Source organism: Netta rufina (assembly GCF_964035555.1).
Source record: "Netta rufina genome assembly, chromosome: 37".
NCBI classification, from domain to species: domain Eukaryota; kingdom Metazoa; phylum Chordata; class Aves; order Anseriformes; family Anatidae; genus Netta; species Netta rufina.
The window spans coordinates 312,048-334,311 of record NC_140161.1 but is presented as its reverse complement, the minus strand read 5'-3'; the positions used below and the strand labels follow the sequence as shown (position 1 = coordinate 334,311).

At 62.9% G+C, this 22,264-nt stretch overlaps 1 protein-coding gene across 1 annotated transcript in view; it reads left to right on the top strand.

Moving 5' to 3' along the window:
* The window catches only part of TEP1 (telomerase associated protein 1), a gene marked incomplete at both ends in the record, with an annotated part of 39,966 nt that overhangs the window by 14,654 nt on the left and 3,048 nt on the right, over positions 1-22,264 (top strand). The window contains 24 exons of the mRNA XM_084304242.1: positions 1,196-1,313; positions 4,663-4,824; positions 5,521-5,589; positions 5,676-5,800; positions 6,517-6,582; positions 6,668-6,808; positions 8,105-8,278; positions 8,363-8,462; positions 9,486-9,604; positions 10,259-10,396; positions 12,802-12,904; positions 13,008-13,169; positions 13,959-14,218; positions 14,297-14,438; positions 15,163-15,333; positions 15,419-15,511; positions 16,385-16,514; positions 17,383-17,527; positions 17,670-17,836; positions 17,937-18,025; positions 18,872-18,986; positions 20,164-20,285; positions 21,474-21,583; positions 22,146-22,260. Coding sequence (XP_084160368.1) covers positions 1,196-1,313; positions 4,663-4,824; positions 5,521-5,589; positions 5,676-5,800; positions 6,517-6,582; positions 6,668-6,808; positions 8,105-8,278; positions 8,363-8,462; positions 9,486-9,604; positions 10,259-10,396; positions 12,802-12,904; positions 13,008-13,169; positions 13,959-14,218; positions 14,297-14,438; positions 15,163-15,333; positions 15,419-15,511; positions 16,385-16,514; positions 17,383-17,527; positions 17,670-17,836; positions 17,937-18,025; positions 18,872-18,986; positions 20,164-20,285; positions 21,474-21,583; positions 22,146-22,260 — 3,136 coding nt within the window. The remainder of the gene's footprint in view (positions 1-1,195; positions 1,314-4,662; positions 4,825-5,520; positions 5,590-5,675; positions 5,801-6,516; positions 6,583-6,667; positions 6,809-8,104; positions 8,279-8,362; positions 8,463-9,485; positions 9,605-10,258; positions 10,397-12,801; positions 12,905-13,007; positions 13,170-13,958; positions 14,219-14,296; positions 14,439-15,162; positions 15,334-15,418; positions 15,512-16,384; positions 16,515-17,382; positions 17,528-17,669; positions 17,837-17,936; positions 18,026-18,871; positions 18,987-20,163; positions 20,286-21,473; positions 21,584-22,145; positions 22,261-22,264) is intronic.

Genomic DNA, 22,264 nt, shown 5'->3' with positions numbered 1-22,264 from the left:
TTAATTGGGGGTGATTAATTGGGGTGATTAATTGGGGAGGATTAATGGGGGAGGATTAATTAATGGGAGGTTAATTAATGGGAGGTTAATTAATGGGAGGTTAATTAATGGGGGAAATATGTGTTGTAATTAATGGGGGATAAATTAATGGGGTTAATTAGTGGGGGTTAATTAATGGGGATTAATTAACGGGGAGAAACGTGTGGGTGGCAATTTATGGGGGTTAATTAATGGGGGGTCAATTAATAGGGTCAATTAATGGGGTTCTCTTAATGGGGGTAAATTAAAAGGTTTAATTAATGGGTGGTTAATTAATGGTGGTTAATTAATGGGGGTTAATTAATGGTGGTTAATTAATAGGGATTAATTAATGGGGATTAATTAATGGGGTTCTATTAATATGGGTTAATTATCTGGAGTTAAATTTGGGGGTCAATTAATGGGGTTAATTAATGGGGTCAATGTGGTTCTATTAATAGGGGTTAATGAATGGGAGTTAATTAATGGTGTTAATTAATGGTGTTAATTAATGGGGATCAATTAATGGGGTCAATTATCTGGAGTTAAGTAATGGGGTCAATTAACGGCGTTAATTAATGGGGTCAATGTGGTTCTATTAATAGGGGGCTAATGAATGGGGGTTAATTAATGGGGGTTAATTAATGGGGGTTAATTAATGGTGTTAATTACTGGCGTTAATTAACGGGAATTAGTTAATGGGGATTAATTAATGGGGTCAATTAACGGTGTTAATTAATGGGGTCAATGTGGTTCTATTAAAAGGGGTTAATTAATGAAGGATAATTAATGGTGTTAATGGTGTTAATTAATGGTGTTAGTTAACGGGGATTAATTAATGAGGATTAATTAATGGGGATTAATTAATGGGGTCAATTAACGGTGTTAATTAATGGGGTCAACGTGGTTCTATTAAAAGGGATTAATTAATGGAAGATAACTAATGGTGTTAATGGTGTTAATTAACGGCGTTAATTAACGGGGATTAATTAACGGGGATTAATTAACGGGGATTAATTAACGGGGATTAATTACTGGGGCCAACCCCTGGGTCCCCCCCTATAATCAACCCCGGCCCCATGGGGCCCTATGAGGCCTTACGGGGCCATACGGGGCCCCGCCCCCTAATTAATTAACGCCCCCTAATTAATTAACGCCCCCCGCTAATTACCCTTAGCCCCGCCCCCCCCCAGCTGCTGGGGGCCCTGTCCGAGGCCGCCCGCGTGGCCGCCGCCCGCCTGCCCCCCCTGCCCCACGGCGCCCACCTCCTGCTGCGCCCCGGGGGCACCCCACGGGTACGGGGCCATATAGGGCCGGAGGGGGGCGTTATAGGGTCGGGGGGGTTATGGGGTCGGGGAGGGGTCGGGGAGGGGGATCCGGGGGGATTTGGGTGGAAAAAAGGGGGATTTGGGGCTGGGGAAGGTGTCGGGGCGTTATAAGGGGTTATAGGGCCATATAGGAGCTATAGGGACTTATAGGGCCGGAGGGGGGCGTTATAGGGTCGGGGGGGTTGTGGGGTCGGGGAGGGGGCGGGGAAGGGGTTTTGGGGGAAAAAAAGGGGATTTGGGGGGAAAAAAGGGGGATTTGGGGCTGGGGAAGGTATTGGGGCGTTATAGGGCCATATAGGGGTTATAGGGACTTATAGGGCCGGAGGGGGGCGTTATAGGGTCGGGGGGGTTGTGGGGTCGGGGAGGGGGCGGGGAGGGTGTTTTGGGGGAAAAAAAGGGGATTTGGGGGGAAAAAAGGGGGATTTGGGGCTGGGGAAGGTGTCGGGGCGTTATAGGGCCATATAGGGGCTATGGGGCCATATAGGGCCGGAGGGGGGCATTATGGGGTCAGGGGGGTTATGGGGTCGGGGAGGGGTCGGGGAGGGGGATCCGGGGGGATTTGGGTGGAAAAAAGGGGGATTTGGGGCTGGGGAAGGTATCGGGGCGTTATAGGGCCATATAGGGGTTATAGGGACTTATAGGGCGTTATAGGGTCGTATGGGGTCGGTATGGGGTTGGGGGGTTATGGGGTCAGGGAGGGGGCGGGGAGGGGGATCCGGGGGGATTTGGGGGAAAAAAAATGGGATTTGGGGCTGGGGAAGGTATCGGGGCGTTATAGGGCCATATAGGGGTTATAGGGACTTATAGGGCGTTATAGGGTCGTATGGGGTCGGTATGGGGTTGGGGGGTTATGGGGTCAGGGAGGGGGCGGGGAGGGGGATCCGGGGGGATTTGGGGGAAAAAAAATGGGATTTGGGGCTGGGGAAGGTATCGGGGCGTTATAGGACCATATAGGGGTTATAGGGACTTATAGGGCGTTATAGGGTCGGGGGGGTTATGGGGTCAGTATGGGGATATGGGGTTGGTGTGGGGTTGGGGAGGGGGTTCCGGGGGGATTTGGGTGGAAAAAAGGGGGATTTGGGGCTGGGGAAGTTATCGGGGCGTTATAAGGGGTTATAGGGCCATATAGGATGTTATAGGGTCGTTATAGGGTCAGGGGGGTTTTGGGGTCGGGGAGGGGGCGGGGAGGAGGTTTTGGGGGAAAAAAAGTGGATTTGGGGGGAAAAATGGGGGATTTGGGGCTGGGGAAGGTGTCGGGGCGTTATAGGGCCATATAGGGGCTATGGGGCCATATAGGATGTTATAGGGTCGTTATAGGGTCGGAGGGGTTATGGGGTCGGGGAGGGGGCGGGGAGGGGGATCCAGGGGGATTTGGGGGAAAAAAATTGGGATTTGGGGCTGGGGAAGGTATCGGGGCGTTATAGGGCCATATAGGGGTTATAGGGACTTATAGGGCGTTATAGGATCGTATGGGGTCGGTATGGGGTTGGGGGGTTATGGGGTCGGGGAGGGGGCGGGGAGGGGGATCCGGGGGGATTTGGGGGAAAAAAAATGGGATTTGGGGCTGGGGAAGGTATCGGGGCGTTATAGGGCCATATAGGGGCTATGGGGCCATATAGGGCCGGAGGGGGGCGTTATAGGGTCGGGGGGGTTATGGGGTCGGGGAGGGGGCGGGGAGGGGGTTCCGGGGGGATTTGGGTGGAAAAAAGGGGGATTTGGGGCTGGGGAAGGTATCGGGGGCGTTATAAGGGGTTATAGGGCCATATAGGAGCTATAGGGACTTATAGGGCCGGAGGGGGGCATTGTAGAGTCGGGGGGGTTGTGGGGTCGGTATGGGGTCGGGGAGGGGGGTCCGGGGGGATTTGGGTGGAAAAAAGGGGGATTTGGGGCTGGGGAAGGTATCGGGGCGTTATAGGGCCATATAGGGGCTATAGGGACTTATAGGGCGTTATAGGGTCGTATGGGGTCGGTATGGGGTTGGGGGGTTATGGGGTCGGGGAGGGGGTTCTGGGGGGATTTGGGGAGAAAAGGGAGGGATTTGGGTGGAAAAATGGGGAATTTGGGGCTGGGGAAGGTATCGGGGCGTTATAGGGCCATATAGGGGCTATAGGGACTTATGGGGTGTTATAGGGCCGTTATAGGGTTGGGGGGGTTATGGGGTCGGGGAGGGGGCGGGGAGGGGGATTTGGGGAGAAAAGGGAGGGATTTGGGGGGAAAAAAGGGGGTTTTGGGGCTGGGGAAGGTATCGGGGCGTTATAGGGCCATATAGGGGCTATGGGGCCATATAGGATGTTATAGGGACTTATGGGGTCGTTATAGGGTCGTGGGGGTTGTGGGGTCGGGGAGGGGGTGGGGAGGGGGATCCGGGGGGATTTGGGTGGAAAAAAGGGGGATTTGGGGCTGGGGAAGGTGTCGGGGCGTTATAGGGCCATATAGGGGCTATGGGGCCATATAGGATGTTATAGGGACTTATGGGGTCGTTATAGGGTCGGGGGGGTTGTGGGGTCGGTATGGGGTCGGGGAGGGGGATCCGGGGGGATTTGGGTGGAAAAAAGGGGGATTTGGGGCTGGGGAAGGTGTCAGGGCGTTATAGGGCCATATAGGGGTTATAGGGACTTATAGGGCCGGAGGGGGGCGTTATAGGGTCGGGGGGGTTGTGGGGTCGGGGAGGGGGCAGGGAGGGGGTGTGGGGGGAAAAGGAGGGATTTGGGTGGAAAAATGGGGGATTTGGGGCTGGGGAAGGTATCGGGGCGTTATAGGGCCATATAGGGCCATATAGGGGCTATAGGGACTTATGGGGTCGTTATAGGGTCGGGGGGGTTATGGGGTCGGGGAGGGGGCGGGGAGGGGGTTTTGGGGGAAAAAAAGTGGATTTGGGGGGAGAAATAAGGGTTATGGGGCCACTGAAGTTATACGGGCGTTATAGGGCCATATAGGGCCATATAGGATGTTATAGGGGCGTTATAGGGTCGGGGGGGTTGTGGGGTCGGGGAGGGGGCGGGGAGGGGGTTTGGGGGGAAAAGGGAGGGATTTGGGTGGAAAAATGGGGGATTTGGGGCTGGGGAAGGTATCGGGGCGTTATAGGGCCGTATAGGGGCTATAGGGACTTATGGGGTCGTTATAGGGTCGGGGGGGTTGTGGGGTCGGGGAGGGGGTGGGGAGGGGGATCCGGGGGGATTTGGGTGGAAAAAAGGGGGATTTGGGGCTGGGGAAGCTTAATTAAGCCCTAATTACCCTAATTAACCCTTAATTACCCTAATTAACCCCTTAATTACCCTAATTAACCCCCTAATTACCCTAATGACCCCCTAATTAGGCGCAGGAGGCGGCGGCCCTGCTGGCCCTGCTGGGGCGGGGCCTGTCCCCGGAAGGGGCGGGGCGTCTGCTGATCTGTGGGCGGGGCCAGAGCCAGGCCCCGCCCCCTCCGGGCCCCGGGGGGCTGCTGGGAGCCGCCAGGGCCCTGAGGCGGAGCCTGCAGGTGGGGGCGGGGCCTCAAGGGGGCGGGGCCTCAAGGGGCGGGGCTTGAAGGGAGGGACTTAAAGGGGGCGTGGCTTAAAGGGGGAGGGGGTTGAGGGGGGCGGGGCTTGAATGGGAGGGGTCTCGGGGTGGGAGGGGCGAAGGGGTGGGGCTAAAGTGGGCGGGGCTTAAGGGAGGGGTGGGGCTTAAGGGAGGGGGCGGGGCTTAGGGTGGGATCAAGGGGCGGGGCTTAAAGGGAGGGGAGGGGCTTAAGGGGCGGGGCTTAAAAGGGGTTAGGGGAGGGGCTAAAGGGAGGGGAGGGGCTAAATTGGGGTGATCGAGGGGCGGGGCTTAAGGAAAGGGCGGAGCTAATGGAAAGGGGTGGGGCTAAAGGGGAAGGGGAGGGGCTAATGGGGAAGGGGCGGGGCTAAAGGGAAAGGGGGCGGGGCTTAAGGGAGGGGCTACAGGGAGGGGGCGGGGCTAAAACGGAAGGGAGCGGGGGCGGGGCTTAAGGAAGGGGCGTGGTTAAACGGAAGGGGCGGGGCTAAAGGGAAAGGGGCGGGGCTAACGTAAAGGGTACGGCTGGGATTAACCTAAATGGGCGGGGTTAAACGAAGGGGCGGGGCTCGTTGTGGCCACGCCCACTCGTGACCACGCCCACCCAGTGACCACGCCCTTCTCTGTGGCCACGCCCACTCGTGGCCACGCCCCCTTTTAGGCCACGCCCCCTTCGGACTCGTCGGCGACCGTCGAGGCCATTTGGGAGCTGGTGGAGAGCGGCGAGGAGGTGGCCACGCCCCCTTTTAGGCCACGCCCCCCACCGAGGCCACGCCCCCTCCTGGCTCTGACCACGCCCCCTCCCCTCCCTCCCAGGTCTCCACCCTCCTCATCCTAAGCCCCGCCCCCGATCTGCCGGCAGCCAATGAGGCGCTGCTCTGCCTGCGCAGCCGCCAGCCCCGCCCCTGCCGCGTCATCAACGTCACGCCACGCCCCTTCGAGTAAGCCACGCCCCCCCTCTCCGGGAAGCCACGCCCCCTCCCCGCGAAGCCACGCCCCAAAAACCCAAGCCACGCCCCCAATACCCAAGCCACGCCCCTTGTTCTGTTGCCCCTCTCCTTATAAGGCCAATGGCCACGCCCCTTTCTCCTCAAGCCACGCCCCTCTCCATAGTCCCGCCCATTTCATCAAGCCACGCCCCTTCCATTAAGCCACGCCCCCTCCCATTAAGCCACGCCCCCTTCCCGTGCCCTCCCCTGAATTAACGCACACCCCTCCCTTTACATTTGGCCACGCCCCCTTTTTAACCAGGCCACGCCCCCTCCCCACCACCCCATCTGATTGGTCCCTGACTACACCCCGTTAAGCCACGCCCCCCTTTGCCAGGCCACGCCCCTTCCCACTAAGCCACGCCCCCTTCTTATCGAGCCCCACCCCTTCCACGCCCCGTATAGGCCACGCCCACTTCTCCTTAGGCCACGCCCCCACCCACGAGGCCCCGCCCATTTCTGCCACGCCGCACTTCGAGGCCACGCCCCCTTCTCATCAAGACACGCCCCTTTTCTCCAAACCCCGCCCCTCGATATACCACACCCCCTCATTATACCACACCCCATCGATATACCACGCCCCCTCCCAAGGCCACGCCCCCTCCCCAGTCCACGCCCCCTCTATAGGCCACGCCCCCGCCCCCTAAGCCCCGCCCCCTCGCCCCCAGCCTCCATTGGCCCCCCTGGCGCAGCGACACGCTGACATTGGCCGGCTTCAACGAATCGGTGCTCAGGTGAGCCGGGAAGGGGGCGGGGCTTGCAGAAGGGGCGTGGCCTCGTTAAGCCACGCCCCCTTTTGACCTGGCCCCGCCCCCCCAGGCTGGTGGCCGAGGGCGACGCCTCCCAGATCCTGGCCTACGTCGAGGCCGCCCCCGCCCGCTATGGCCTGGCCCCGCCCCCGGCCCCGCCCCCGGCCCCGCCCACCGGCGAGGCCCCGCCCCCTCCGCCCCCCTTGATCAGGTGAGGCCGGGGATCCACTCGATCCCGGGGGAGGGGGGGTATCGAGGGGATCCCGGGGGGGTCTTCGGGGGGTGGGGGTCTACTGGGGCATACTGGGATCTACTGGGGCGTACTGGGATCCACTGGGACCCGATTGGATCTACTGGGACCCAGTGGGATCAACTGGGAGCTGCTGGGATCTATCGGGGTCTGTTGGGGTCTACTGGGATCTGCTGGGGTTTACTGGGGCACCGGGGGTTGAACTGGGATCTACTGGGAGCATCTGGGAGGGATCCACTGGGATCTGTCAGCGTCTACTGGGGTAGCGGGGGTTGAACTGGGATCTACTGGGATCAGAAAGCAAAGGGATCTGTCTCTGGTGAGGCGGGGGGTCCAGGGTCCCGTGGGATCTGGTGGGATCTGGTGGGGCGTGAGGGGGATCTGGGGGGATCCGAGGGGTTCGGGTGGGATCCAGTGGGGTATTATGGGGGGATCTGGTGGGATCTGATGGGATCTGGTGGGATCTGAAGGGTTCTGGTGCGATCTGAGGGGTTTTGGTGCGATCTGCTGGGATATTATGGGCAATCTGAGGGGTTCCGGTGCGATCTGGTGGGATCTGGTGGGATATTATGGAAGATCTGAGCAGTTCTGATGGGATCTGGTGGGACCCGGTGGGATCCAAAGGGTTCTGGTGGGGCCTGGTGGGACATTATGGGGGATCTGGTGGGGATCTTGTGAGATCTGGTGGGATCCAGAGGGATCTGACGGGTTCGGGCGGGATCCAGTGGGATATTATGGGGGATCTGATGGGATCTGGTGGGATCCGGTGGGATCTGATGGGTTCGGGTGGGATCTGGTGGGATATTATGGGCAATCTGATGGGTTCCGGTGCAATCTGGTGGGATCTGGTGGGATATGATGGGGAATCTGGTGGGATCTGATGGGATCCGAAGGGTTCTGGTGGGATCTGGTGGGATATTACGGGGGATCTTGCGGAATCTGCTGGGATCCAGTGGGATCTGAGGGGTTCCGGTGGGATCCAGTGGGATCCGGTGGGATCTGGTGGGATCTGGTGGGATATTACGGGGGATCTTGCGGGATCTGGTGGGATCCAGTGGGATCTGAAGGGTTCCGGTGGGATCCGGTGGGATCTGGTGGGATCTGGTGGGATATTACGGAGGATCCGAGCCGTTCTGCTGGGACCTGCGGGGATCTGGTGGGGATCTGTCGGGATCCTGTGGGATCGGGTGGTCCCCGCGCCCCCGGCAAGCTCTCCCGGCGCCTCCCCCGTGATCCCGCCCCTCACCCCTCGGCCAGCCAATGGCGTTGCGTCCGCCTCTTCGTGTCGTCGACCTTCCGGGATCTGGGGGCGGAGCGAGACGCCCTGGTGCGGGCGGCGCTGCCCCGGCTGCGGGCGCTGGCGGCCCCTCGGGGTCTGGGCCTGCAAGAGATCGACCTGCGCTGGGGGGTGGCCGCCCCCGACCCCCAGAGGTCAGCCCAGGGGGTCACAGGGAGGGTGGGGGGGGGGGGAGGGGAGCACCCATGGGTGCTCACCCCGCCCCCTCCCCCCCGCAGGAGGCAGGAGCTGTGCCTGGAGGAGGTGGCGCGCAGCCACGTGCTGCTGGGGGTGCTGGGCGAGCGCTACGGCCAGCGCGGCGCCGGCACGCCGCCCGCGGTGAGGGGGCACCCAAGGGTGCCCGTTGGGGCCCCGTTGGGTCCCCGTTGTCCCCATTGACCCCATTGGGTCCCCGTTGGGTCTTCATTGGGTCCCCGTTGGCCCTATTGTCCCCATTGGGTCCCAACTGGGTCCCCGTTGGGTCTTCATTGGCCCCGTTGACCCCGTTGGGACCCCGTTGGGTCCCCGTTGGCCCCGTTGGGTCCCCATTGGCCCCATTGACCCCATTGGGTCCCCATTGTCCCCATTATGTCCCCATTGACCCCATTGGGTCCCAACTGGGTCCCCGTTGGGTCTTCATTGGCCCCGTTGACCCCATTGGGTCTTCGTTGGGTCCCCGTTGACCCTATTGACCCTATTGGCTCCCCATTGTCCCCCTTGGGTCTCCATTGGGTCCTCGTTGGGTCTTCGTTGGCCCCATTGACCCCATTGGGTCCTCATTGTCCCCATTGACCCCATTGACCCCATTGGGTCCCCACTGGCTCCCCATTGACCCCATTGGGTCCCCATTGTGTCCCCATTGCCCCCATTGCCCCCATTGACCCCATTGGGTCCCCATTGACCCCATTATGTCCCCATTATGTCCCCATTGACCCCACTGGGTCCCCATTGGGTCCCCGTTGTCCCCATTGACCCCATTATGTCCCCATTGACCCCATTATGTCCCCATTGTCCCCATTGTGTCCCCATTGTGTCCCCATTGACCCCATTGGGTCCCCATTGACCCCATTGACCCCATTATGTCCCCATTGGCTCCCCATTGACCCCATTTTGTCCCCATTGTCCCCATTATGTCCCCATTGACCCCATTGACCCCATTGACCCCATTGGGTCCCCATTGACCCCATTATGTCCCCATTGACCCCATTATGTCCCCATTGTCCCCATTGTGTCCCCATTATGTCCCCATTGACCACATTGGGTCCCCATTGTCCCCATTGGGTCCCCATTGACCCCATTGGGTCCCCATTGCCCCCATCGACCCCATTTTCCCCTGATTTCACCCCAATTTCTCCTGTCCAGGGCCTGCCCCCCGGGCGCTCGGTGACGGAGCTGGAGCTGCGCACCTTCCTCCAGCGCTGGAGCCCCGCCCACGGCCCCGCCCCCGCCCTCATTTACATGCGAGACCCCGCCTTCCTCCGGTAAGGGTGGGGGCGGGGGGCGGGGCCTCCGTCGGAAAGGGGAGGGGCCAAAACCGGGGGGCGTGGCCACCAAAAGGGGGTTGGGCCACCACACCGGGGGCGTGGCAACCACCAAAAAGGGGCGTGGTCACCACAGAAGGGGCGTGGCCATCACCCAAAGGGGCGTGGTCACACAAAGGGGGCGTGGCCACCAACCAGAGGGGCGGGACCACCACCGAGGGGGCGTGGCCACCACCCAAAAGGGGCGTGGTCACCCAAAAGGGGGCGGGCCACCACCAGAGGGGCGTAACCACCCTCCTGGGGGCGTGGTCACCCCAAAGGGGGCGTGGCCACCACCCAAAGGGGGCGTGGTCAGCACCCAGGGGGCGTGGCCATCACCTCAGAGGGCGTGGACACCACCTAGGGGGCGTGGCCATCACCTTAGAGGGGCGTGGTCACCACAGAGGGGGCGTGTCCACAGCCAAGGGGGGCGTGGCCACCACCTAAAGGGGGCGTGGCCACCCAAAAGGGGGGCGTGGCCACCAACCAGGGGGCGTGGCCACCACCCTAGTGGGGCACGGCCACCAACCGTGCGGGGGGGGCGTGGTTAATCCGGGGAAGGGGGCGTGGCCCGGAGGGAGGGGGCGTGGCCTGATCCAGCCAATGGGGGCGCAGGGAGGTGCCTGAGGACCGGCGGGGCGACTACGGGGCGGAGTCGGCGGAGGCGGCGGCCATGATGGCGGCGCTGAAGGCGGAGCTTAAGGAGCACCCCGGGGTGGCGGGCCGTCAGGAGGTGACGTCATCAAGGGGGCGGTGACGTCATCAAGGGGGGTGGTGACGTCATCAGGGGGGCCGTGACGTCATCGGGGGGGCCCTGATGTCCTCTGGGGTCTGCGGAGTCCTCGATGGCCCAATGGGGTCGCCAAGACCCTATGGGGTTCCTCGAGATCCTATTGGCTGTCCGAGATCCTATGGGGTCGCCCAAGCCCCTATTGGTCCCCCAAGACCTTATGGGGTCCCCCAAGCCCCCTATGGGGTCCCCAAGGCCCTATAGGGCCCCCAACATCCCCTTGTGTCACCAAGACCCCATTGTGTCCCCAAGACCCCATAGGGGTTCACCAAGACCCTGTAGGGTTCGCCAAGACCCCATTGGCTTTCCCAAGACCCCCGTTGGGTTTCCCAAGCCCCCATTGGTCCCCCAAGCCCCTATGGGGTCCCCAAGACCCTTTGGGGGTCCCCAAGACCCCATTGAATCCCCCAAGTCCCTATAGGGGACCCCAAGACCCTATAGGATTCCTCGATGTCCCATTGGCTTCCCCAAGCCCCCATTGGTCCCCCAAGCCCCCATTGGTCCCCCAAGCCCCTATGGGGTCCCCAAGCCCCTATAGGGTCCCCAACATCCCCTTGTGTCCCCAAGACCCCATAGGGTTCGCCAAGACCCTATAGGGTTTCCCAAGCCCCCATTGGCTTCCCCAAGCCCCCATTGGTCCCCCAAGCCCCCATTGGTCCCCCAAGCCCCTATGGGGTCCCCAAGGCCCTATAGGGCCCCCAACATCCCCTTGTGTCCCCAAGACCCCATTGTGTCCCCAAGACCCCATTGGGTTCACCAAGACCCTATAGGGTTCGCCAAGACCCCATTGGCTTTCCCAAGACCCCGTTGGGTTTCCCAAGCCCCCATTGGTCCCCCAAGCCCCTATGGGGTCCCCCAAGCCCCTATGGGGTCCCCAAGCCCCTTTGGGGTCCCCAAGACCCCATTGAATCCCCCAAGACCCTATAGGGACCCCAAGACCCTATAGGATTCCTCAATGTCCCATTGGGTTTCCCAAGACCCCGTTGGGTTTCCCAAGCCCCCATTGGTCCCCCAAGCCCCTATGGGGTCCCCCAAGCCCCTATGGGGTCCCCAAGGCCCTATAGGGTCCCCAACATCCCCTTGTGTCCCCAAGACCCCATTGTGTCCCCAAGACCCCATTGGGTTCACCAAGACCCTATAGGGTTCGCCAAGACCCCATTGGCTTTCCCAAGACCCCGTTGGGTTTCCCAAGCCCCTATGGGGTCCCCCAAGCCCCTATGGGGTCCCCCAAGCCCCTATGGGGTCCCCAAGACCCCATTGAATCCCCCAAGTCCCTATAGGGACCCCAAGACCCTATAGGGTTCCTTGATGTCCCATTGGGTTTCCCAAGACCCCGTTGGGTTTCCCAAGCCCCCATTGGTCCCCCAAGCCCCTATGGGGTCCCCCAAGGCCCTATGGGGTCCCCAAGCCCCTATAGGGTCCCCAACATCCCCTTGTGTCCCCAAGACCCCATAGGGTTCGCCAAGACCCTATAGGGTTTCCCAAGCCCCCATTGGCTTCCCCAAGCCCCTATTGGTCCCCCAAGCCCCCATTGGTCCCCCAAGCCCCTATGGGGTCCCCAAGCCCCTATAGGGTCCCCAACATCCCCTTGTGTCCCCAAGACCCCATTGTGTCCCCAAGACCCCATTGGGTTCGCCAAGACCCTATAGGGTTCGCCAAGACCCCATTGGCTTCCCCAAGACCCCATTGGCTTCCCCAAGCCCCCATTGGTCCCCCAAGCCCCTATGGGGTCCCCAAGACCCCATTGAATCCCCCAAGACCCTATAGGGACCCCAAGACCCTATAGGGACCCCAAGACCCTATAGGGTTCCTTGATGTCCCATTGGCTTTCCCAAGACCCCGTTGGGTTTCCCAAGACCCCATTGGCTTCCCCAAGCCCCCATTGGTCCCCCACGCCCCTATGGGGTCCCCAAGCCCCTATGGGGTCCCCAGCGTCCCCTTGTGTCCCCAAGACCCCATAGGGTTCGCCAAGACCCTGTAGGGTTCGCCAAGACCCCATTGGCTTTCCCAAGACCCCGTTGGGTTTCCCAAGCCCCCATTGGTCCCCCAAGCCCCTATGGGGTCCCCCAAGGCCCTATGGGGTCCCCCAAGCCCCTATGGGGTCCCCAAGGCCCTATAGGGCCCCCAACATCCCCTTGTGTCCCCAAGACCCCATTGTGTCCCCAAGACCCCATAGGGTTCACCAAGACCCTGTAGGGTTCGCCAAGACCCCATTGGCTTTCCCAAGACCCCATTGGCTTCCCCAAGCCCCCATTGGTCCCCCAAGCCCCTATGGGGTCCCCAAGCCCCTATGGGGTCCCCCAAGCCCCTATGGGGTCCCCCAAGGCCCTATAGGGTCCCCAACGCCCCCTTGTGTCCCCCCCTATAGCTACGGGTGCCGCTGGGAGGCCGGGGAGGTGAGGGGCCTGGAGGCCTTCGTGGAGCACGTGGTGGCCGACGTCTGGGCCCTGCTGCAGCGTCACTTCCTGCAGGTGCGTGACGTCATCGCCCGGCCCCGTGACGTCACTTCCTGCCGGCGGTGAGGTCATCAGCGAGGCCCCGCCCCCCCCCATTGGCCCCTCCTTCTCCCGACAGGGCCCCCCGCCCTCCCTGCAGGAGGCCTTCCTGGCCGCCAAGATGGCCGCCGGCAGCGCCCGCCAGCGCCTGGTGGCCGCCACGGCCGCCGCCATCCAAGATGGCCGCCACAGCCGCCTGCTGGTCACCGGGGAGCCCGGCGACGGCCGCACCGTCTTCCTGGTGGGCCCGCCACCATATATGGGCAAAGGGGAGGGGCTTTCTGGGGGGTGGTGGCCTTATATGGGCAAAGGGGAGGGGCTTCTGGGGGGTGGTGGCCTTATATGGGCAAAAGGGAGGGGCTTCTGGGGGGTGGTGGCCTTATATGGGCAAAGGGGAGGGGCTTAAAGGGAGCTATGGCCGGTAGATTTCCATATATGGGCAAAGGGGAGGGGCTTCCGGGGAGCTATAGCCAGTAGATTTCCATATATGGGCAAAGGGGAGGGGCTTCTGGAGGAGATATGGGGGGTGGTGACCTTATATGGGCAAAGGGGAGGGGCTTCCGGGGAGCTATCGTGGTGTGTTTCCCTATATGGGCAAAGGGGAGGGGCTTCTGGGGAGTAATGGACAGAAATTTTCCATATATGGGCAAAGGGGAGGGGCTACTGGAGGAGATATGGGGGGTGGTGACCTTATATGGGCAAAGGGGAGGGGCTTCCGGGGAGCAGAAGTGGGACAATGACCATATATGGGCAAAGGGGAGGGGCTTAAGGGGAGCTAGGGTGGTGTATTTCCATATATGGGCAAAGGGGCGGGGCTTCTAGGGAGCGGTATCTATTAAATTTCCATATATGGGCAAAGGGGAGGGGCTTCAGTGGGGAATAACCACCCGTTGACCATATAAGGACAAAGGGGCGGGGCTTCCGGCTGGCTTAACCCAGAACCCACGCCCATATATGGCCATAATCCCGCCCTACCCCCTTATAAGCCCGAGTGGGCGTGGCCTAACCCCTCCCCCTCCTCCTCCCATAGGCCGCCCTGGTGGGCGCCCTGCGCCAGGCCCCGCCCCCTTCCCCCCGCAGGCCCCGCCCCCGCTGCCTGCCGGCCTATCACTTCGCGGGGGCGCGGCCCGACCAAGCCGACGCCCGATTGGCCCTCGCCCACCTCTGCGCCCAATTGGCCCGCCTCCGAGGCCACGCCCCCCCGGGAGACCACGCCCAGCCGGAAGGCCACGCCCACTCCGGAGGCCACGCCCACCAAGGCCACACCCCCCTGGAGGGCGCCAGCTACGGGTGAGGCCCCGCCCCCTCCCCCAGCCCCGCCCCCTTCGCCTGTAGCCCCGCCCACTCTCATTTTGGCCCCGCCCCCAGGTCGCTGAGGCTCCGCCTCCTCTCGCTCCTGGCCACGCCCCCTCCCCGCGGGCTCCGCCTCGTCCTAGTGGTCGACGACCCGGGGGCGCTGCACGAGGGCGGGGCCCCGCGACGCGATTGGCTGCCCGCCACGCTGCCGCCGGTAAGGGGGCGGGGCTAAAAGGGGGCGTAATCCGGGAGGGAGGGGGCATAATCTGGGTGGGCGGGGCCATAATCCGGGGGGTGGGGTCATAATCCGGGTGGGCGGGGCCATAATCGGGGTGGGCGGGGTCATAATATGGGTGGGCGGGGCCATAATCCGGGGGGGCGGGGCCATAATATGGGTGGGAGGGTCATAATCGGGGGGGGTGGGGGCATAATCTGGGTGGGCGGGGCCATAATATGGTGGGTGGGGTCATAATCTGGGTGGGCGGGGCCATAATCCGGGTGGGAGGGACCATAATCCGGGTGGGCGGGGCCATAATATGGGGGGTGGGGCCACAATCTGGGTGGGCGGGGCCATAATATGGGGGGGTGGGGCCACAATCTGGGTGGGCGGGGCCATAATCCGGGTGGGCGGGGCCATAATCCGGGTGGGAGGAGCCATAATCCGGGTGGGCGGGGCCATAATCCGGGGGGATGAACCATAATCCGGATGGGCGGGGCCATAATCCGGGTGGGAGGGGCCAAAATCCGGGTGGGCGGGGCCATAATCCGGGGGGATGAACCATAATCCGGGTGGGCGGGGCCATAATTCGGGTGGGCGGGGCCACAATCCGGGTGGGCGGGGCCATAATCTGGCCATACCGCGCTATACCGGGGCCGTAATCCAGGGGGGAGGAGCCACCAATCACCTGACCTCGCCCCCTTCTTCCCCATCCAATCAGCGGGTGACCCTGGTGCTGAGCGCCCCCACGCCCCGCCCAGGCCACGCCCCCTGGGAGGAAGTGGGCGGGGCCTGGCACCACCTGCCCCTGGGGCCGCTGCCCCCCGGCGACCGCGCCCGGCTCCTGGAGGCGGAGCTTAAGCGAAGTGGGCGGAGCCTGGAGCCCGACCAGGTAAGTAGGCCACGCCCCTTAATCCCGGGAGCCCCGCCTATTGGCTAATCCCGCTGGATGACGTCATCGATGACGTCACCCCTAGGTGCGGCGGGTGCTGGCCAAGGGCGGGGCCCGGCAGCCGCTCTACCTCAAGCTCCTATTGGCCGAGCTCGGCGCCTTCGCCCGCCATGAGGACGTAAGCCCCGCCCCCTCCCCTACGAGCCACGCCCACTCCCTAAGACCCGCCCCCTTCCCGGCATCCCAGCCCCGGCACCCCCCACCGCCCAGATTATGGCCCCGCCCACCCGGATTATGGCCCCGCCCATACAGATTAAGACCCCGCCCACCCGGAATAAGACCCCGCCCACCCAGATTATAGCCCCTACCCCCGGATTATGACCCCGCCCACGCGGATTATGGCCCCGCCCACGCGGATTATGACTCCTCCCACCCAGATTACGGCCCCGCCCACCCAGATTACGGCCCCGGACCCCCGGATTATGACCCCGCCCACCCTGATAAAGGCCCCGCCCACCCGGATTATGGCCCCGCCCATACAGATTAAGACCCCGCCCACCCAGATTATGGCCCCTACCCCCGGATTATGACCCCGCCCCCCCGTATTATGGCCCCGCCCACCCATAGTATGACTCCGCCCACCCAGATTATGGCACCCCCTCCCGGATTGTGGCCCCACCCACCCGGATTATGACCCCGCCCACCCGGATTATGACCCCGCCCACCCGGATTAAGCCCCTCCCACCCAGATTATGACCCCTCCCACCCAGATTATGGCCCCGCCCACCGGATTATGACCCCGCCCACCCAGATTATGACTCCTCCCCCCCAGATTATGGCCCCGCCCACCCAGATTATGACCCCTACCCCCGGATTATGACCCCGCCCACCTGGATTAAGCCCCTCCCACCCAGATAATGGCCACCCCTCCCCCCGCCCCCTAAACCCCGCCCACCCCTACCCCATCCTCTAAGCCCCGCCCCCGGCCTCGCCCACCGAGGCCACGCCCTCCTCCCGGAGGCCCCGCCCACCGGATTGGCCCCGCCCCCAGGTGACCCAGGCGCTGGCCTCGGCCCCGCCCACCCTGCCGGGGCTGCTGGGCCGCCTCTTCCTCCGCCTCCAGCAGCGCCACGGCCCCGCCCTCGCCCTCTCATTGGCCGCCCTCGACGCCGCCCCCCACGGTGAGACACGCCCCCTCGCGCCTTATATGGGCAGAGGGTGGGATTAGGGGGGCCTCGGCTCCATATAAGGGCAGGAAATTTGCATAAATCTGCATATCTAACACCGTATATTTAATGCCTATGCCCATATATGGTCATCTCATTTGCATATATTAGCATATCCTTCCCATATATGGCAGTGGGAGGGCTGCTTCCGTCTTTAGTCACCCTCATTTGCATATATTTGGGTTTCTTTACCATATATGGGCATCTCCTGCTAATATACCGCCTCCTCTTCCATATATGGACACCTCATTTGCATAAATTAACATACTCATTTGCATATCCCTATTATTTTACCGTATATGGTCATTATGGGAAGAGCGATTCATTAGCATACGGCGCCAATTAAGCCTTACCATATAAGGACATCAAGCAGCCCTCCAGAACAACACCTCATTAGCATAAAATGAGGTTAATTTGCATATTAATTTGCATATCATCATATTTTCCCATATATGGACGCCAGGAAAGGACTAAATTAGCATATATTAGCATTCCATGCCATATATGGGCACGCCCTCCATATATACACCCCCCTTTTACCATATATGGAAGCTCATTAGCATGCAGTATTCAAAAATATGCAAATTTCCTGCCCATATATGGCAAAAACGCCCTTATACGGCGTGAATCCTTACCATATATGGAGTCCTTGCCATATATGGGCATGTGCGGCCATATATGGCCCCCCACACCATATATGGGCATGTATTGATACGCTCCATGCCCATATATGGGCGTAATTACCATATATGGGCTTAATTACCATATATGGGCCTCATTACCATATATGGTATTTTTGCCCTTATTTGGTCGTTCCCCGCAGGCCTGGGGGAGGGGCAGCTGCTGGCCGTGCTGGGGGCGGGGCAGCGAGTGGGCGGGGCCACCCCCACGTGGGCGGAGGCAGCGGCGGCCGCTGGCCCCGCCCCCTGCCCCGCCCCCCATTGGGCCCTGCTCCGGGACCTGCGCTGGTGAGGCCCCGCCCCCTGCCCCTAAGCCCCGCCCCCTGTCCCTCCGTGGCCACGCCCACCCGGCCACGCCCCTCCCGGCTTGGCCACGCCCCCCCCTGCTTGGCCACGCCCCCTCCTGACGTGGCCCCGCCCCTTTTCCCAGGCTCCTGGAGGCCTGCGGCTCCCCATTGGCCGCCCCGGGGGCCCGCCTCCACCTGGGCAGCTCCCCATTGGCCGAGGCCGCCCGGGCCTTCCTGGGGGCGGGGCCACGACGTCACTTCCGGGGCCACGCCCCCGACACGCCCAAGATAGCCCGGATCCTATTGGCCGGTAAGATGGGGGCAAGGGGGCGGGGTTTATGGGAAGGGGGCGGGGTCTAGGGGCAGGGGGCGTGGCCTGGAGCCCCTCAGCCAATCGCTGCCCTCCCTAGGGGCGGAGCTTCGCGCCGCCGACCCCCGATTGGACGGCAGCTTCGAGGGCGGGGCCGCCGAGAGCCTGGCGCTGCTGCCACGCCTCCTGGTGGGCGGGGCCTCCGGGGGAGGGGGGCGGGGCTTAAAGGGGCTGGGGGAGGGGCTTAAAGGGGGTGGGGCGGGGCTTAAGGGGGTTGGGGGCGTGGCCAGGGGGTGGGCGGGGCTTCTGGAATGGGGCGGGGGCGGGGTTAGAAGGGAAGGGGGCGGGGTTTAGGGGAAAGGGGCGGGGCTAAGGGGTTGTGGGCGTGGCCTATGGGTGGTGGGCGTGGCCTAAGGGTGGGCAGGGCTCCCGATATGGGTCCCTATGGGGCAGGGGGCGGGGTTATAAGGGCAGGGGGCGTGGCTAATGGGTTGTGGGCGGGGCTACGGGTAAGGGGGCGGGTCTATGGGGTTGTGGGCGTGGTTAAGGGATTGTGGGCGTGGTCTGTGGGTGGTGGGCGTGGCCTAAGGGTGGGCAGGGCTCCCGATATGGGTCCCTATGGGGCAGGGGGCGGGGTTTTGGAGGCGGGGGGCGGGGCTAATGGGTTGTGGGCGGGGCTAAGGGTAAGGGGGCGGGGCTGAGGGGTTGTGGGCGTGGCCACAAGGTGGGCGGGGCTCCCGATATGGGTCCCTATGGGGCAGGGGTGGGGTTATAAGGGCAGGGGGCGGGGCTAAGGGGTTGTGGGCGTGGTTAATGGGTTGTGGGCGGGGCTAAGGGGTTGTGGGCGTGGCCTATAGGTGGTGGGCGTGGCCAGGTGGTGGGCGGGGCTCCCGATATCGATATCTATGGGGCAGGGGGCGGGTTTTTGGAGGCAGGGGGCGGGGTTTTGGAGGCAGGGGGGCGGGGCTAAGGGGCAGGGGGCGTGGCCTACGGGATTGTGGGCGTGGCTAACCCCGTGGTGGGCGTGTCCTCCAGGCGGAGGCGGAGCTCTGGGCCCCGCTGTGGGGCCTCCTGCGCGGGGTCGGCTTCGTCCGCGCCCTGCTGGGGGCCGGGGCCCTCGGGGGGCTGCCCCACGGCGCCAGGGCCCTGAGTGAGTTGGGGGGCAGCTGTGGGGCAGCTGTGGGGCGGGGTGGGGTGGGTATGGGGTGGTTATGGGGGGATATGGGGTGGTTATGGGGTGGTTATGGGGTGCTATGGGGCAGCTATGGGGCAGCTATGGGGCAGGGGTGGGGGGATATGGGGCGCTATGGGGTGGTTATGGGGGGATATGGGGTGATACGGGGTGGTTATGGGGCGCTATGGGGCAGCTATGGGGTGGGGGTGGGGGGATATGGGGTGGTTATGGGGCGCTATGGGGCGCTATGGGGCAGGGTGGGGTGGTTATGGGGCGCTATGGGGTGGTTATGGGGCGCTATGGGGTGATATGGGGTGGTTATGGGGTGCTATGGGGCGATATGGGGTGGTTATGGGGCGCTATGGGGCACTATGGGGTGGTTATGGGGCGCTATGGGGTGGTTATGGGGTGGTTATGGGGCGCTATGGGGCGCTATGGGGTGGGTTATGGGGGTTATGGGGTGATATGGGGTGATATGGGGCGCTGTGGGGCGCTATGGGGCAGCTGTGGGGCAGGGGTGGGGGGATATGGGGCGCTATGGGGTGGTTATGGGGCACTATGGGGCAGCTATGGGGCAGCTATGGGGCAGGGTGGGGTGGTTATGGGGCGCTATGGGGCGCTATGGGGCAGGGGTGGGGGGTTATGGGGTCTATGGGGCACTTAGGGGGCGCTATGGGGTGGGTTATGGGGAGATATGGGGGGTTATGGGGCGCTATGGGGCGCTATGGGGCAGCTATGGGTCTCTATGGGGCGCTATGGGGCAGCGGTGGGGGGTTATGGGGTCTATGGGGCACTTATGGGGCGCTATGGGGTGGTTATGGGGCACTATGGGGTGGTTATGGGGAGATATGGGGAGTTATGGGGCGCTATGGGGCGCTATGGGGCAGCTATGGGTCTCTATGGGGCGCTATGGGGCTGGGGGTTCCCTATGGGTCCCTATGGGTCCTATGGGGCTCTATGGGGCGCTATGGGGCTGGCGGGTCTCTATGGGGCCAGGGGGTCTCTATGGGGCGCTATGGGGCTGGGGGGTCCCTATGGGTCCCTATGGGTCCTATGGGGCTCTATGGGGCGCTATGGGGCTGGGGGGTCCCTATGGGTCCTATGGGGTCCCTATGGGGCGCTATGGGTCCAGCCCCATTGCCGCGTCCCCCAGGAGCCGCCGAGCGCCGTGGGGCCGTGCGCGCCGTGGGGCTGGAGCCGCTGCTGGCGGCCGTGGAGGCCGCTATGGGGCTGGCGACCGAGGAGCCGCCCGTGGGGCTGGAGCCGCTGCTGCCTGTGGGGCAGGGGGACCCCGCTATGGGGCAGGAGCCCGCTATGGGGCTGGGGGACACCGCTATGGGGCAGGAGCCCGCTATGGGGCAGAAAGACCCTGCTATGGGGCAGGAGCTCGCTATGGGGCAGGAGTCTGCTATGGGGCTGGGGGACACCGCTATGGGGCAGGAGCCCGCTATGGGGCAGAAAGACCTTGCTATGGGGCAGGAGCCCGCTATGGGGCTGGGGGACACCGCTATGGGGCAGAAGGACTCTGCTATGGGGCAGAAAGACCTTGCTATGGGGCAGGAGCTTGCTATGGGGCTGGGGGACACCGCTATGGGGCAGGAGCCCGCTATGGGGCTGGGGGACACCGCTATGGGGCAGGAGCCCGCTATGGGGCAGGAGTCCACTATGGGGCACGGGGACATCGCTATGGGGCTGGAGAAGCTTGCTATGGGGCAGGAGGACCCCGCTATGGGGCAGACCCTCGCTATGGGGCAGGGCCTCGCTATAGGGCAGGATGACCCCTCTATGGGGCAGAAGGACCCTGCTATGGGGCAGAAAGACCTTGCTATGGGGCAGGAGAAGCTCGCTATGGGGCTGGGGGACTCTTCTATGGGGCAGCTGCTTGCTATGGGGCAGGGTCCTTCTATGGGGCAGGAGCTCGCTATGGGGCAGGACCCCCTCGCTATGGGGCAGGGTCCCTCTATGGCGCAGGACCCCTCTATGGGGCCAGAGAACCTTGCTATGGGGCAGCCGCTTGCTATGGGGCAGGGTCCTTCTATGGGGCAGGGTCCCGCTATGGGGCAGGAGCTCGCTATGGGGCAGGGTCCTTCTATGGGGCAGGAGCTCGCTATGGGGCAGGGTCCCGCTATGGGGCAGGATCCCGCTATGGGGCAGGGTCCTTCTATGGGGCAGGATCCTTCTATGGGGCAGGGTCCCGCTATGGGGCAGGGCTTCGCTATGGGGCAGGGCCTTGCTATGGGGCAGGGTCCTTCTATGGGGCAGGGCTTCGCTATGGGGCAGGGTCCTTCTATGGGGCAGGGGCTCGCTATGGGGCAGGGCTTCGCTATGGGGCAGGGTCCTTCTATGGGGCAGGGTCCCGCTATGGGGCAGGAGCTCGCTATGGGGCAGGGTCCCGCTATGGGGCAGGGCTTCGCTATGGGGCAGGAGCTCGCTATGGGGCAGGCCCCCCCCGCTATGGGGCAGGCGCTCGCTATGGGGCTGGCGCAGGAGCTGCCCCTCCCCCAGCTGCTGCCCCCCGGCTCCCGGCTCCTGCGCTGCCCCCGCCCCCCCCCCGGAGCCCCCCGGCCCCGCAGGTGAGCCCCAAAATCCCCGGAATTCACCCCAAAAGCGGCGTGGCCCAAATGACCCGAATTCACCCCGATTCACCCCAAAATGGTCCGATTCCCAAACGGCCCCAAATCCCCTGAATTCACCCCAAAATGATCCAATTCCCAAATGCCCCAAAATCGCCTGAATTCACCCCAAAATCCCCCAATTCCCAAATGCCCCCAAATTGCCCGAATTCACCCCAAAATGATCCACATCCCAAATGTCCCAAATTCCCTCGAATTCCCCCCAAAATCCCCCAATTCCCAAATGCCCCAAAATTGCCTGATTTCACCCCAAAATCCCCCAATTCCCAAACGTCCCAAAATCCCCTGATTTCACCCCAAACCCCCCCGATTCCCAAATGCCCCAAAATCCCCCGATTTCACCCCAAAACCCCCCGATTCCCAAATGCCCCCAAATTGCCCGATTTCACCCCAAAACCCCCTGATTCCCAAATGTCCCAAAATCGCCCGATTTCACCCCAAAATCCCCCAATTCCCAAATGTCCCAAAATGGCCGGAATTCACCCCAAAATCCTCCCCGCAGACCCCCCCAGGCCGCCCCCTCCCCCCTGGCCGTGGCCGTGGCCCCCTCGGGGCTGGGGGCGGCCGTGGGCAGCGCCCGGGGAGGGGCCCAGCTGCTGGAAACCAGTAACGGCCGGGTAC